A 14,321-nucleotide genomic window follows, 5' to 3' on the forward strand; every position below is an offset into this window, starting at 1 on the left:
GGGCGGGGCTTGTGGGGAGGCCGCGCCCCCTTCCACTGTGGGCGGGGCTGGGGCTGAGGGCGCTGTGAGGGGATGGCGGCGGGGCGGAGTGAGGGGGCGGTGGGGTTGGGATAGGGCTTGGGCGTCATCCCGGACAGCTGTGCCCGATCGCCGCCTTGGCCCCAGCCCATAGCACTCAGTGTCACCTGCAGGGATGGACGCTCCAAACCCCCCTGGGCAGCCCCTGCCTAGGCCTGAGCACCATTTCCAGGAAAAAAAATCCCACTATCCACCCTGAGCCTGCCCTGGCCCAGCCTGAGGCCGTTCCCTCTGCTCCTGTCCCTGTTCCCTGGGAGCAGAGCCCGACCCCCCCGGCTGTGCCCTCCTGGCAGGGACTTGTGCAGAGCCACAAGGGCCCCTGAGCCTCCTTTGCTCCAGCCTCAGCCCCTGCCCAGCTCCCTCAGCCCCTCCTGGGGCTCCAGCCCCTTCCCAGCTCAGTTCCCTGCCCTCGACGCCTGAAATCAGCAGAAGGGCGGAAGTAGAAACTGCTCTGGGGAGCCAGACAGGAACACTCAGAGTGCCTGGAGGGCAGGAGCGCTGTGGGAAAGTCCCAACTGTGCCCCAGTGGAAAAGGCCCTGGGGGTGCTGGTGACAGGGGCTGGACACGAGCCCAGGGGTGCGCAGGGGGACAAGAGGCCCCTGGCAGCTGGGCTGGATGAGGAATTGTGTGTGCAGCAGGAGCAGGGCAGGGATTGTGTGGGGAATCACAGATCCTCTGAACAGATAGAGACACAGTTCTCTCAGGATTTTCCTGGGAAGCTGTGAGAAGCTGTGAGAAAGTTCAGAGAAGAGAATGAGAAACAATTCTTATCTCCATTTGCTGCACCTGTTGTTGTGTACATGTAGAATGTGTTATGGAGATTATTTACCAAAGAGTGATTTCTTAATTAGACACTGGATGGTGTTCAGAGGGATTGGCCAGTTAGGTCAGAGCTGTATCAGACTGTCAGTAAGGGTTACAAACTTCTTAGTGAGATAGTATAATATTGTCGAATAATATAATATAGCTTAATGAAACAATTGACCAGCCTTTTGCAATCACAGAGTCAATACCAATTATTCCCCATTCAAGGGACCATAACCACAATAGGATTGTCCCTCTGTGCTGGCTCTGAGAGCCCCTCCAGGGCTGGGTCCAGTTCTGCTCCTGCAGGAGAGCCCTGGAGGGGCTGGAGCGTGTCCAGGGCAGGGAACGGAGCTGGGCAGGGGCTGGAGAATCCCTGAGGGAGCTGGGCAGGGGCTGCAGAATCCCTGAGGGAGCTGGGCAGGGGCTGCAGAATCCCTGAGGGAGCTGGGCAGGGGCTGCAGAATCCCTGAGGGAGCTGGGCAGGGGCTGAGGCTGGAGCAAAGGAGGCTCAGGGGCCCTTGTGGCTCTGCACAAGTCCCTGCCAGGAGGGCACAGCCGGGGGGGTCGGGCTCTGCTCCCAGGGAACAGGGACAGGAGCAGAGGGAACGGCCTCAGGCTGGGCCAGGGCAGGCTCAGGGTGGATATTTGGAAACATTTCTTCCTGGAAAGGGTGGTCAAACATTGGAACAGGGCACTCAGGGTTGTGGTGGGGTCCCCATCCCTGGAAATGTTCAAAAGTCTTGTGGATGTGGCACTTGAGGCTGGGGTTTCATGGTGAACATGGTGGTGGTGCTGGGGTCATGGCTGGGTGTGAGGAGCCTTCAGGGACTGAAATGATTCATGCCCAGAGCATTGGTATGAAAGAGTTTTGCCCATTAAAACAAAAACTGTGTAACCACAGAAGCCTCCACCTGGCTGGGACTTTGGACTGTAAGTTGAACCCCTAGATACACTATTGTTCAATCCTGCCAGCCTAGGGGCAAACAACCAGGACTGAGGGAGAGGGGAAACAAGGGCCAAACCCAGCAGAGATAGAGATCCTTCCCTGGCAGGGTTTGGGGTGTGGGGCCCACGGTGGGCAGCTCTCCACAGCCCCCCTGGAACGAGGAGGGGAGCAGGTTTGGGTGTCACCTCAGAGGTTCACCCCAAGTCCAGAGGCACTGAACACCACAGGGCACAGCCCAGGGGCACATCCATGGGACACTGGCATGAGGGACACCTCAGGGGTGTCAGAATCCATCCCTGAGTGCCCCCTGAGTCATTCCTGAAACCTTGCACCTCAGGAGTGCACGGGATGCTACAGCTCCGGAGTCTGCTGCAAGAGACAGCTCTGGGCATTCCCCCTGGCCTGAGCTACATTAACCCTTGGGACTCTGTGCTTGTGTGGGACCATCACCACCAAGAGCACTGCAGAGGATCACCAGAACATCACTGGCATCTGTGGAGTGGTGATATTTTCTTTATTCTGTCCCTCTCATTCTCTTTCTGTTCCCCTCTGTTCTCTTTGTTTTCTGTCTCATATTTACCATCAGATACAACTCATACTATTGTCATATGGCCTCATTTGCACCTTAATTCAGGCAGAGGCATTTTTAATACTTTAATAACTGGATCTTGACAGAGCCTAAAGGTCTTTTCCAGCCTTGGTGATTCTGGGATTCTCTTCTTTGATCCTCTCCTGGAGCAGAGCAGGATGACCCTGGAGAAACATCTGGGAATTTTGTCTGGCACTCCCTGCCCTCATCCCTGTGCCAGAACAAGGACATTTGTCCCGAAATTGCTGTCCCAGCTCCTCATGGCCACAGCCACATCCTGTTGTTCCTCCCAGCAATCCTTGGATGGCTCCACAGCTCTCAGTGTCTGGCACATCCACTTCCATCCCTCACACAACGTTCCAGGGGAGGCCCTGGGTGCAGGGAAGGGTGAAATGGGAGCAGCTTTCCCTCAGTGTAGCCTCACACTAAAATAAGCTAAATAAAAAAATAAATCAAAATAAACTAGCCTCCACACTAAAATAAAGATAGCAAAGTAACATGTTCAAGTAAACATGTTAAAGTAACATGTTTTAACAATTTTAAAATAACTGTGATCCTGTGAGAACTTTAAACAGAGAAATTAGAGTGATAAAGATGCTGTAGCCCCAAGAAGATGATTTCAGAAATAGGTAATGAGAACCTTTACCTTTAAACAACTCATCTTTAAAACACTGCCCCATAAGTTAGCATAGCCCACAAACACAACTTTAGGAAAACTTATAAAAAATGAGAAGGATTTCACAATTACAAATTTCCCTGGGCTGCTATTCATAAAGAGAACCACAAGAAAACTGTTTTCTTGTAGAGAAGTCTCTATAACATTACCAAGAGGGACTTCTCTCCCAAAGTAAACTAAAAAAAGATTACTTTAGAAGTAGTAAACTGACTGAAATTTTAGGTTCTTTTTCTCTACATTGTCAGTAAAAAAGTTATAAGAAAAAGAAAAGTATCCAAAAGATTTTATTCTTATTACTCTTTCTTTTAGTTGCTGTTAATAAATTTTTCTTTATACCCTTTTAAAATTTTAAACTTGTTTTACCTTTCTCCAAATCCTATATCACAGCAAAAAATAAGTAAATATATTCTAGTGAGTACACTAATAATTAACCAACACTGAACCCACCACGCTAATTAATACATTAACCAAAAAATCTCAAATTAGCAACCCAAAACCACTACACAAAATCAGTATTTCCACCCAATTTCAAAGTAAAACTACCACACACAGTCATTGAATCCACACTCCTCCAGCCTGAGCTGCTGAAGCTCATGGTACAGAAGAGTTTTCTTCCAGGGCATTCCCTTGGATGTGTGAAAATGTTCAGGCTGGAGTTGTGCAGCAGCTCCTGATCTGGGCAGTCTCTCCCTCCATGCAGGGTCAATCCATGATCCCTGCAGCAGCTCCCCAGAGCCCGTCCAGGCTGGGACAGGGATCTCAGGGTGACAATTCCAGGGCTGTAAAGGCCAGGGATGCAGCAGGGGGGTGAGAGGGGAAGAGAGGAGCAGCCCAGCCTCTCCCAAGGCAGGGCCCAGCAGGGTCCCACTGCTGGGATCCACAGCTCAGCCCCTGGGATGGGATTTTCAGCAGCAATTTGCCCATGGAAAGGGAGCTCAGGCCTTGGCAGGGGCTGCCCAGGGAGCTTTGCAGTGCCCAGCCCTGCAGGTGTCCCCTGCAGGTGGCACTGAGTGCTCTGGGCTGGGGACAAGGTGCCCATGGGGCACAGCTGGGACCTGATGATCTCGGAGATCTTTTCTGTGATTGAATTTGGGAGCTTTTCCAGAGTCAGATAAAAATTAAAAATGGTGAGCGAGCAGTGAAGGCAGGTTGAAAAATAAGAACTGCATTTGAAAAGGCATTGCAAAATAACATTTAATATTCATAGAAGAATTACATTCATGTATGCTATGGGATACACAACCATCACTTAATGCTCTACACTTCAAGTCCTGCTGCTCTTCAGCAGTTTTACCTTGGTTGCACCTCCTGATTTTTTCTTTCAGGACAATGAAATCCTTTGGAATATTTCCAGGTCCCCCTTTGAGCACTGTGGCTCTGCTGTGTTGGAGCTGAAGTGTCCCAAAGACAAAGCTGAGCTTGGTTAGACTGAAAAGCAAAATCACAGCAAAGCAAAAGCATTTCCTGCCCTGGAACAGGAGAGGATGTCTGGAGTTCCAGGCACAAACATTTCCAGATTCATGGCCAGTGAGGCTGTTCTGCTTTGGTAGGAGCAGCTCGGAGCAGGAGAGCCCTGCTGGGGCTCCTCAGTGGATTTATCAGTAGGAGAAAACAACCACAGTTAGTCCCACATGGAACAGTAATAAAGTTATGGAATGAAGGAATCAAATATTCCCCTTTGGGCCTGGGGAACTGTGCTCCTCCAGCACTCAAGCAGGACTTTTAGTTAAAGCCCTTTCCTCCTTTTTCACATCTTATTTATAATTATCAAAGATCTGCTTGGATACCAAATGTTAAAGAACTTTTTCTTCTGAAGTGGGAGGATTCTGCAAATCCCTTAAATGTCTGATGCCACTGAAAGCAGTTTAATGGCAAAAAGTTCTCTTAGATTTTAACAGCATTTGACAGAATCATGGAATAACAGAATCCTGGAATGGTTTGGGTTGGAGGGACCTCAGAGCCCACCCAGTGCCACCCCTGCCATGGCAGGGACACCTCCCACTGTCCCAGGCTGCTCCAATGTCCCCAGTGTCCAACCTGGCCTTGGGCACTGCCAGGGATCCAGGGGCAGCCCCAGCTGCTCTGGGAATTCCATCCCAGCCCTGCCCACCCTCCCAGCCAGGAATTCCTTCCCACCTAACCTATCCCATCTAACCCTGCTCTTCTTTATCAGCATTTTAAGGGAAATATCCAAGTATGGAATGCAACCAGCAGGAAACTGAAAGTAAAAGTACCAAACCATCCTGAATACTCAGATTATTCATAGAAAATATTGAAGATAGGTGGGAAATGAACACCAACATTTTAAAAGTGGCCTGCTCCAACATTCAAGTAATGCTTTCAAAGGGTAACTTTTCACTTGTGCTCATTCCAACAGCATTACAGACCATTAATAAGTTATATTAATAGAAATAATTCACATTCTTAATGACCACATCTCAGTCCACCACTTTCCTTCACTGTAAAAATGCAAAGGATTTAAATAAGTTTAGCACAAGCCTCTTGTGCTGTTATTTTTGTACAGTGTTCCAGTGTGAGAGTAAAGGATGTTTCATTATTTTAGTTTATAAACCCAAGATGAAAATATCATACATCTGTACCTAAAACTGAAGAGAAAACTCTCTTGTTGTTGTGGGAGTTTGGGAAAAAGAAATCCTTGACTCCCAAGCAAATCTTTTCCCATGTCCTTTTTAACTTAGGAAAAGCACTGGGATGATCCCCCTACCTCTCTCACCATCCAGGAACAGCCAAATACATTCTTTTGTACAAAAAATGTTCTTACAAAAACAAACAAAAAAGAATATTATTTTCATTTTAGTTAAGCAATTTCTATTTTTACAGCATTATCTTCATTTAGTTGCATTTCAGAAGCTGCAGCCACCTGAGTCACTGAAAGAACAAAAGTTTTTCATTTAAAAAATATGAATTTAAATATTTTAATCAATTAATTAAAGTCAAAATCTCCTCAAGTAATGCTAATTACAAAATGTTCCTGCAGAGGTTTGTGTTTTATGCACATTTCTGATTTGTTAGGAATTGCTAAGCCTGAAGATGCTGCTCTGAAATTACAGCCAGGGCAAAGCTGCAGCTCCTTGCACAATGCTGAGACTCAGACAATCCATCTGTGGGGAATTTGGGGGATTTTTTTACAATTTGATCAATTTAGGTCAAATTAGGGGCTTTCACCTCAGGAAATGACTCGCTGCAAACTGATTGTACACTGACATGCAATATTGGATTTTCCTTCTATTTTTGATCAGGACACAGTTCCAAAACCACTTTAAAGTCCTGGAGAAGTCCCCGGGCAGCTGCTACTTCCACCAAGTCCAAAATATTCTTCCCCTATTTACAAAATGTCTTTAATCCTTCCCACGGAAAACAAATAAACCACAGAAACTCTGAGAAATTCCCACCAAACTTCCCACCACAGCAACTGGAGATTCCTGCTTTTTACCACCAGCTCCTGAATAATTGAAGAGAAATCCCAAAATGTAGCTGGAAATCTGCAGGAAAAAAAGGAATTTCAGCCAAGCTTTCCCTATGGTTGATCCAGCAGGAGCGTCCCAGTGCTCAACTTTCCATATTTTCCAGGAAATCCAATTCCACACTTTCCTCCAGCTGCTGCAGGACCCTGCTGCTGTTGCTGCCAGGGGAACCCACGGGGGCAGCTGCAGAGGGGTGGGAGTTGTGGGGGTCACTGCCAGGGGCTGTGAATGCCCAGCACAGGGTCTGGAAGAAAGGCAGCAGCTGGGTGATGCTGGACACGGAGTGCAGGCTCAGCAGGGGGAACTGGGCATTCCTGGCAGCTCCCTCGGGGTGCTTTGGGTCCTGAAAGGGAAAAAAAAGCTGGGATTTATTAAAGGTAAAGGTTGGAAAGGATTTGAAGAACATCCAGCTCATCCATGAGCTCCTCCACTGTCCCAGGCTGCTCCCAGCCCCAGTGTCCAACCTGGCCTTGGACATTGCAGGGGCCTCAAGGCAGCCCCAGCTGCTCTGGGCAGCCTTTTCCTCTTCCTCACAGGGAATATCTAAAAATCCCTTCAAGAACTGAAAAACTGCCATTTAAGGAGAACAACAGCAGGTCAAGAGTGGCTGGAAGATTGCCATGAAATAATCCCATTTCCAGAGCAAAGGCCTTGAAAGCAAGACTCCTGTCTTTCCTTGCTGAGGTCATTTATCTGTTGGAATTCAGAGATTCATACATTTTATTCAAAATTTAAAAAAAACCCCAAAGCATTTGTTGGCAAAGAGGTGACTTTGCTTTCTTACAGAATTGCTAGCATGGAATGGTTTGGGTTGGGAGGGACATCAAAGATCAGGGGCAGGGACACCTTCATCCTGGCCTTGGGCACTGCCTGGGATCCAGGGACAGCCACAGCTTCTCTTCCTCTTCCTCACAGGGAATATCTAAAAATCCCTCAGCAACTTAAAATCTTGTGTTTGGAAAAATAAATGAATGGATTAAAAAATCAAAAGGAGAAGTTTCTTTACCCCATATTTCATCCTGAGTAGATCCATGATCCTCACGATGTGTGGTTGGCATTCCTGGTGATTTTCCACCAGCTGGGAGGTGACAGGAGATGATTCTGTGTCCACCTCTGGCACAAAGGCCCATTTGTACCTGGAATAAATGGGTTGATTCCTTAAAAAGGTGGAAATCCTTGTTTGGATCATGCCTACTTTAGTGCAGCACTGCTTGTTCCCACAAAAATCTGTCATAAATGTTCTCTGCTGCTATTAATGAATTATTACATTACTAATTTGCCAACATTTAAATACAACCAGCTCCAAAACATTCCCAGGTGTGTGCAGATGGAAAACAATCTCCACCTTTCTCCTTTCCCAGTTTTTCAAGTCAAGGGATCCCAAAGAGGAGGGTGAAATCCTCCTACACCACAACCAAAATCTTCTCCCAAATCCCATTTATCAGCATACATTCACTATCAGCACTCCTAAAAGGAGCTGAGGAAAGGCAAACAGAAATCTTGAGGAAAACACAATTCTTTCAAAGGCTAAAGGAACAGGAGGAGAAGAGGGACTCACATTTGGAAGAGCTGCATCCTGTCAGGGGGGAAGGAAAGTGCAGTGTCCAGGAATTTGCAGGCTGCCAGGTACAGGCACAGCTCCTTGGGCTGGATCTCAGCCCCTGAGCCTTTGGCTTTGCTGATTTTGCTGTTGCTCCTGTGTTTCAATTTAAAAAAAAAGTCCCATTCAGACTCCAATCCACCCAAGGTTTTTCAGTCAGCACAAGAGGAATGCCCACATTTACACAAAGGAGCTCTTGGACAATTATTTTTATTCTGCATGAGGCTCTTGTATGAGTGTTTTTATTTTATTTTTGCTCTCTAACAGCAAAATAATCTAAAATATGCCAAAAAATGGCATCATGTTAAAATATTCAACTGCTGACTTAGCATTTATTTTTGTACACAAGTAATACTTAGTAATTATATTTTTAAGCATATCACTGTTTTAGCTGCTAAAGAAAATCTAAATTATGATTTAGCAGTAATAGAAAAATAAAAATATAATTGCAAAATGTCCTGTTGGCTCCTCCCTATCCCAGGGAATTGATTAAATTAATTAATTTTAAGGAAGTCTCTCAAATGGCAGCTCTTACTTTGCTGGTTCCTCTTCCTCAGTTAAATCTTCCTCCAGCTGTAGAAATGTCTGGATCTTTAAAGAAATAATTATTGAGAAGCTGAAATGTTCACACAACTCAATCCCAACTAAAAGTGATGATTTACATTAAAAAGGAACCTTTATGACATGTAACAAATGAATAATTCAGGCATGAGATTCCATTAACAACACCAAAATTAATCCAAAAGGAATTTCCTAACGACAATTTAACTTTTCTCCCCCAAATTATCAGATTAATGTAAAACTGTGGAAAAATTTCCAAGCAGGGAAGAGGAAAAAGCTAAACTGGGAAAATTCATAGGCTGAGTTTCTTCAAATGTAATTTTCTTTCAAATGTTTTTTTCAAGTGAAGTATTTTATTTTTTTTTCAAATGTTCAAAACTTATTTCTTACCAGTTCTGTGACCATGATTGGCCACAATGAGGTGAGATGTTGAGGGGAAATCCTCAACAGGAGAACTCTGAAGAAGAGAAACATCTGGGCAGCCACCAGAGAAGTCTGGCCCACGCGGAGGTTCTCAGTCAGGCGTTCTGGAGAAGCACAAAAAAGGGGAAGAGCAAAATAAAAGCAGCATTTTCCTGAATTTGTGTTGTTCTGGGAATTAAAGTGTGGAATCATGGAATGCTTTGGGTTGGAAGGGACATTAAAGATCATCTTGTGCCACCTTCCACTGTCCCAGGCTGCTCCAGCCCCAGTGTCCAGCCTGGCCTTGGGCACTGCCAGGGATCCAGGGATGGAATTCCATGCCAGCCCTGCCCACCCTGCCAGGGAACAATTCCTCATTGCCAAGGTCCCATCCAGCCCTGCCCTCTGGCAGTTTAAGGCCATTCCCTTGTCCTGTCACTCCTTTGTGGAAGGTGGCAAAACACACTTTTTACTCGATCATCAGTTTTGGGCTGAATTCCTTGCATTTTATTAACTGAGTTGTAATTCAGACAAAGCCTGAGTGGGTTTATGGTGCACAAAATGTGATCAAAACTGGCATTTAAGGAGAACAACAGCAGGTCAAAAGTGGCTGGAAGATTGCCATGAAAGAATCCCATTTCCACAGCAAAGGTATTGTATTTGCAGGGACCCCCATGGCAGGGAGGAATGATGAATCTGACTCCATGTTCTCAGGAGGCTAATTTATTATTTTATAATATTATATTATACTAAAGAATACTAAACTACACTAAACTACACTAAAGAATACAGAAAGGACACAGACAGAAGGCTAAAAAGATAATAATGAAAACTCCTGACTCTCTCCAGAGTCCTGACACAGCTTGGCCCTGATTGGCCAAAGAGTGAAAACAACTCCCAGCAGAATGCAATGAACAATCACCTGTGGGTGAACAATCTCCAAACACATTCCACATGAGCACAACACAGGAGAAGCAAATGAGATCAGAATTGTTTTCCTTTTACTCTGAGGCCTCTCAGCTTCCCAGGAGGAAAATCCTGGGCAAAGGGATTTTTCAGAGAATGTGAATGTGACACAAAGGCCTTGAAACCAAGATCCCTGTCTTTCCTTGCTGAGGTCATTTATCTGATGGAACTCAGAGATTCATAAATTTTGTTCAAAATTAAAAAAAAAAAAACCAAAGCATGTGTTGGAAAAGAGGTGACTTTACCTTGTTACAGAATTTTGTTACAGAATTTCTATCATGGAATGGTTTGGGTTGGGAGGGACATCAAAGTTCAGCCAGATCCAGGGCAGGGACACCTTCATCTACCCCCGGCTGCTCCAAGCCCCATCTCAGCCTGGCTTTGGGCACTGCCTGGGATCCAGGGCCTTCTGTGGCCCCAGGGATTTGTGCTGCAGGGAGGGAGGCTCACCCTGGATCAGGGGCAGGTACAGGTGGTACTGGTCGATCTCCCCGCTGAAGACGGCGAACGCCTGGCGCTTCAGCAGCATGGCCTTCTGCTCACAGCTGGGGTACAGCTTCAGGGCACTGCTCTGCATGGCTGCAACACACAGCACAGTCAGCCACCCCTCAGGAACTGCCTGCCTTTGGGGCTGGCCGTCATCCCTGGCTCCTGAAATCTTCCAGGAAAAAAAACTCTCCCGGCTCATCAACCGAGAATTTGTCTTGCGTAATAAAATTTGTCTTGTGCTGTAACTGTTGAGTTATTCTTTTAGAAAGGATGAGAAAGAGACTAAAGGTGCTTGAGGCCAGTTTCAGGGGTCCCATCCCACCCTTTCCCCCAGGATTTGTTTTTCCACACTCTCCTCAAGCCTGGATTAGAGGTCACAGCACAGCAATGAAAGGTTTGCTGCACTGCTCGTGGCAGACACCTGCAGTGTTTGCCAAAGTCTCCTCCTGGGAAAGGTCACACTTGGACACCTCAAAACTGGAGCAAAATGTGAATGTGGGAACCCAACAGAAGCACCTGTACAGCCAAACCTCCTCTGGTGTGTTTTAGACATGACCAAAGTCCAGATTTAACTCAGCTTTAGCTGGGAATCAAGTTCTCAAAATGGTCAATTATGCACAGTCAGCACTTTATGGATAAATCAGTGTAATAAAAATGCACCCAAATGGCTCAAATGCAAACAGATTTCAAATTGAGGTAGAAATAAATGATCAGCAGCTGATACTTACTCATCAAATCCTTAAACATGGTTTTCTCATGTGTGAGAAGATGATCAATGATGGATCTCCAGCTGCAAGAGAGAAAGAAGGAATGAGATATCCAGGGAAAGCTGAGGTGTGGATGCACCTCAGAAATTATTTGGGTCAAACTTTTCATACAAGGAAACAGTTTCCAGGCAGGATTTCTGTGCAGACTCTTGTCTGGAGCAGAATTAGTGCTGAGACCCATTTTTAACATTATCCCATTCCATAAGAAAGCACTAAATGGAATTTTTTTCCCAAGGTTACTCTTCTCCTTTAAAGCCTTTCCTTATAAATTCAGAATACAAGGTAGGAGTGCTTCAATTCCATGTCTTACTGAGTGCAGGAAGTGTCCATCTGGAAAAAAGATGGATCCATGTACAATTCCAGCACTTCTTTTTTCCAGGCTCTCTTGGTGTAGGCGTATCCACTCAGGGAGCTGAGCAGCTGAGCACCAGCACGGAAACTGGGAACATTGTAGGCACTGGGGGAGAGGACAAAAATTATCAATATGGGCTTTTTTAAAATTTAAAAATAGATTCCAGCTCACAGAAGGGTTGCTTTGAATGAGATCTTTAGGAAGGAATTGTTCTCTGGCAGGGTGGGCAGGGCTGGGATGGAATTCCCAGAGCAGCTGGGGCTGCCCCTGCATCCCTGGCAGTGCCCAAGGCCAGGCTGGACACTGGGGCTGGAGCAGCCTGGGGCACTGGGAGGTGTCCCTGCCATGGCAGGGGTGGCACTGGGTGGGCTTTGAGGTCCCTTCCAACCCAAACCATTCCAGCACTCCATGCCCTGTGTCTCCATTGGATAACATCCATCTCTCCCACCTTTGTGAGGAAAACTAGGAAGGTGATAGGGAGAGATGATGTTTTCCTGTGTCCTGGTGGATCCTGGGACCTGCCCATGCTCTGCTGCCCATCCCCATCCCCTGACAGGCACAGAAAGGGGAGATCTGAGTAAAACCCAAAATCCCAGGTGGGGCAACCAGAGCTGAAATAGCCACAGGTTCAGCTCCTGGGGGAAACACTGCTCAAACCCAGCTCAAACCCATTAGAATGGGAACAGAGAATGGAGAAAGAAGGGAGAACAAAAAGATGAGGGAGGGAAGATGGCAGGAGCAGGGAGAGACTGGCCTGTGGTTCCTCAGGTAGGGGAACACGAAGTAGAGCAGGCGGGAGATGAGGGGCACGGCCTTGTCCTTCTCGTCGCTGCGGTACACCACGTCCAGCAGGGAGGCCAGCACCTGCACAGGGACACAGCTCTGCACACCCACAGCTGCCACTGCTGCAAGGGTGCCAGCCTGAACCAGCCTGGACATCTGGGCAATGGAACAGCCCCCAAAAGACTGGCACTCCTGTTTGATCTGTCAGGAAAATCCTCCTCACAGAATTCCAGAATCACTGGGTTGGGAGAGACCTTCAAGGTCATCCAGTCCCAACCCCTCAACTGAACCCTGGCACCCAGTGCCACATCCAGGCTTTGTTAAACACACCCAGGCATGGGCACTCCACCACCTCCCCGGGCAGCCATTCCAGAACTTTCTCACCCTTGCTGGAAAAACCTTTTCCCTGCTCTCCAGCCTGGATTTCCCTTGGTGCAGCTCGAGGCTGTGTGCTCTGGGTGTGTCAGTGCTGCTGGAGAAAGAGCCCAGCCCAAGCTGAGCACAGGCACCTTTCAGGAGCTGTGCAGAGTGATAAAGTCCTCAGCTTAAAAACCTCACAGATGAGAGGGCCCCACTGACCTCTGCCAGGAGAGAAAGGGCTTGGACACTGTAGATTGAAGGAGCAGAGGCAGAAACCATTGAAGATGGTACCACTGATGTATCTAAAAAGAGCAAAATAATCAAGTTTTCCCTTCAGACAGGTTTAAATGCTGCTGTTTCCTAATCTTCTGCCCAAACAGAACATTTATGTGCAAATTGGTGGTACATGAAATATGAAATCATGTAAAGCACACATCATCAACACCTCATGCTCTTCACTGCCTGCAGAAGAGGACAGGGAGGAGCAGGAGTCAGGGAAAGTCAAGTTACCATTGACATCCTCCATGTTGAATTCATCTGGTAAAATCTGAGGCTGAGCTTTCACTTCCAAGTTCCTGCTCAGCCAACTGGTCTGTTCCAGGGAAGAGCCAGCAATGGTCCCCACAGCCTCCAGGATCTTCTGGGTCACCTCCTGTAACATAACCAAGGTGGCATCAGATATTTAATTGGTATGATTAATTCCCAGGGAAATGATGAGCTGCAATGAAACCAAATTCAGCCAAAGCAAGGCAGAGGCTGTAAAATCACATTTTCTGTCACTTTGCTGGCAAGACTCTGAAGCAGAAGAGGAGTTTGAATTTCTCTGTTGGCACATGAAACTCAAACCACAACCCAAACCCACCCAGTGTTCAAACTGTGCTGGTGAAATAAGGCAGAACAGGAGGAGGATCCTGCTCTGCTCCTTTCTTTACACAGCTGAGCTCAGAGTGATTCCCATTGCCAAGCCCAGCTGGGAGCTCCAAGGATTCATTAATTTTCCTAGACAGCTTGGAGATTTCAATATCCACACATGGTTGTGAACTCAGGACATCCCACTGGTGTTACCAGCTCAGTTCTGAGAAAAAATAAAAGAAAAAAACCAGCTTGGAAAAGATTTTAAACATTTGGGACAAATTCTGTTTGTCTCTCATGTTTGAGTCTGCCCTGCTCACCAGGCCTCAGCCAAAAATGTGTGGATGCACATCCAGGCACTCCCAAAAGACAGGAATTCAGATCCAAAGCACAGATCAGGTCAGCTCCACTTGTCCTTACATGAACAGTGCCAGGTTTAGAACGAAAAGGTGAATTTGAAGCCTCCGTACCTGCAGGTCTTTCTGGTCCTTTTTGTTTTCCAGGGTGGGTGTCCTTGTCACAAAGTCATTCAGGATGCTGTGGGAGAGCAGAGCACCCTCAGTTAGGAATGGCACAGTGCAAGAGCTCAGTGGAACCTCTGCTCTGT

At 46.8% G+C, this 14,321-nt stretch overlaps 1 protein-coding gene across 1 annotated transcript in view; it reads right to left on the reverse strand.

Annotated features, from left to right (window-relative positions):
• Positions 1-4,265: 4,265 nt before the first annotated feature.
• The window catches only part of DOP1B (DOP1 leucine zipper like protein B), a 64,348-nt gene continuing 54,292 nt past the window's right edge, over positions 4,266-14,321 (reverse strand). Inside the window, exons 26-37 of the mRNA XM_066545567.1 lie at positions 14,185-14,251; positions 13,373-13,514; positions 13,082-13,164; positions 12,474-12,583; positions 11,678-11,824; positions 11,329-11,390; positions 10,562-10,690; positions 9,134-9,270; positions 8,718-8,773; positions 8,141-8,278; positions 7,589-7,718; positions 4,266-6,925 (exon numbers count right to left, since the gene is read on the reverse strand). Of these exons, the coding sequence (XP_066401664.1) occupies positions 6,668-6,925; positions 7,589-7,718; positions 8,141-8,278; positions 8,718-8,773; positions 9,134-9,270; positions 10,562-10,690; positions 11,329-11,390; positions 11,678-11,824; positions 12,474-12,583; positions 13,082-13,164; positions 13,373-13,514; positions 14,185-14,251 (1,459 nt within the window). The 3' untranslated portion in view covers positions 4,266-6,667. The remainder of the gene's footprint in view (positions 6,926-7,588; positions 7,719-8,140; positions 8,279-8,717; positions 8,774-9,133; positions 9,271-10,561; positions 10,691-11,328; positions 11,391-11,677; positions 11,825-12,473; positions 12,584-13,081; positions 13,165-13,372; positions 13,515-14,184; positions 14,252-14,321) is intronic.

Source organism: Molothrus aeneus, chromosome 2 (assembly GCF_037042795.1).
Source record: "Molothrus aeneus isolate 106 chromosome 2, BPBGC_Maene_1.0, whole genome shotgun sequence".
NCBI classification, from domain to species: Eukaryota; Metazoa; Chordata; class Aves; order Passeriformes; family Icteridae; genus Molothrus; species Molothrus aeneus.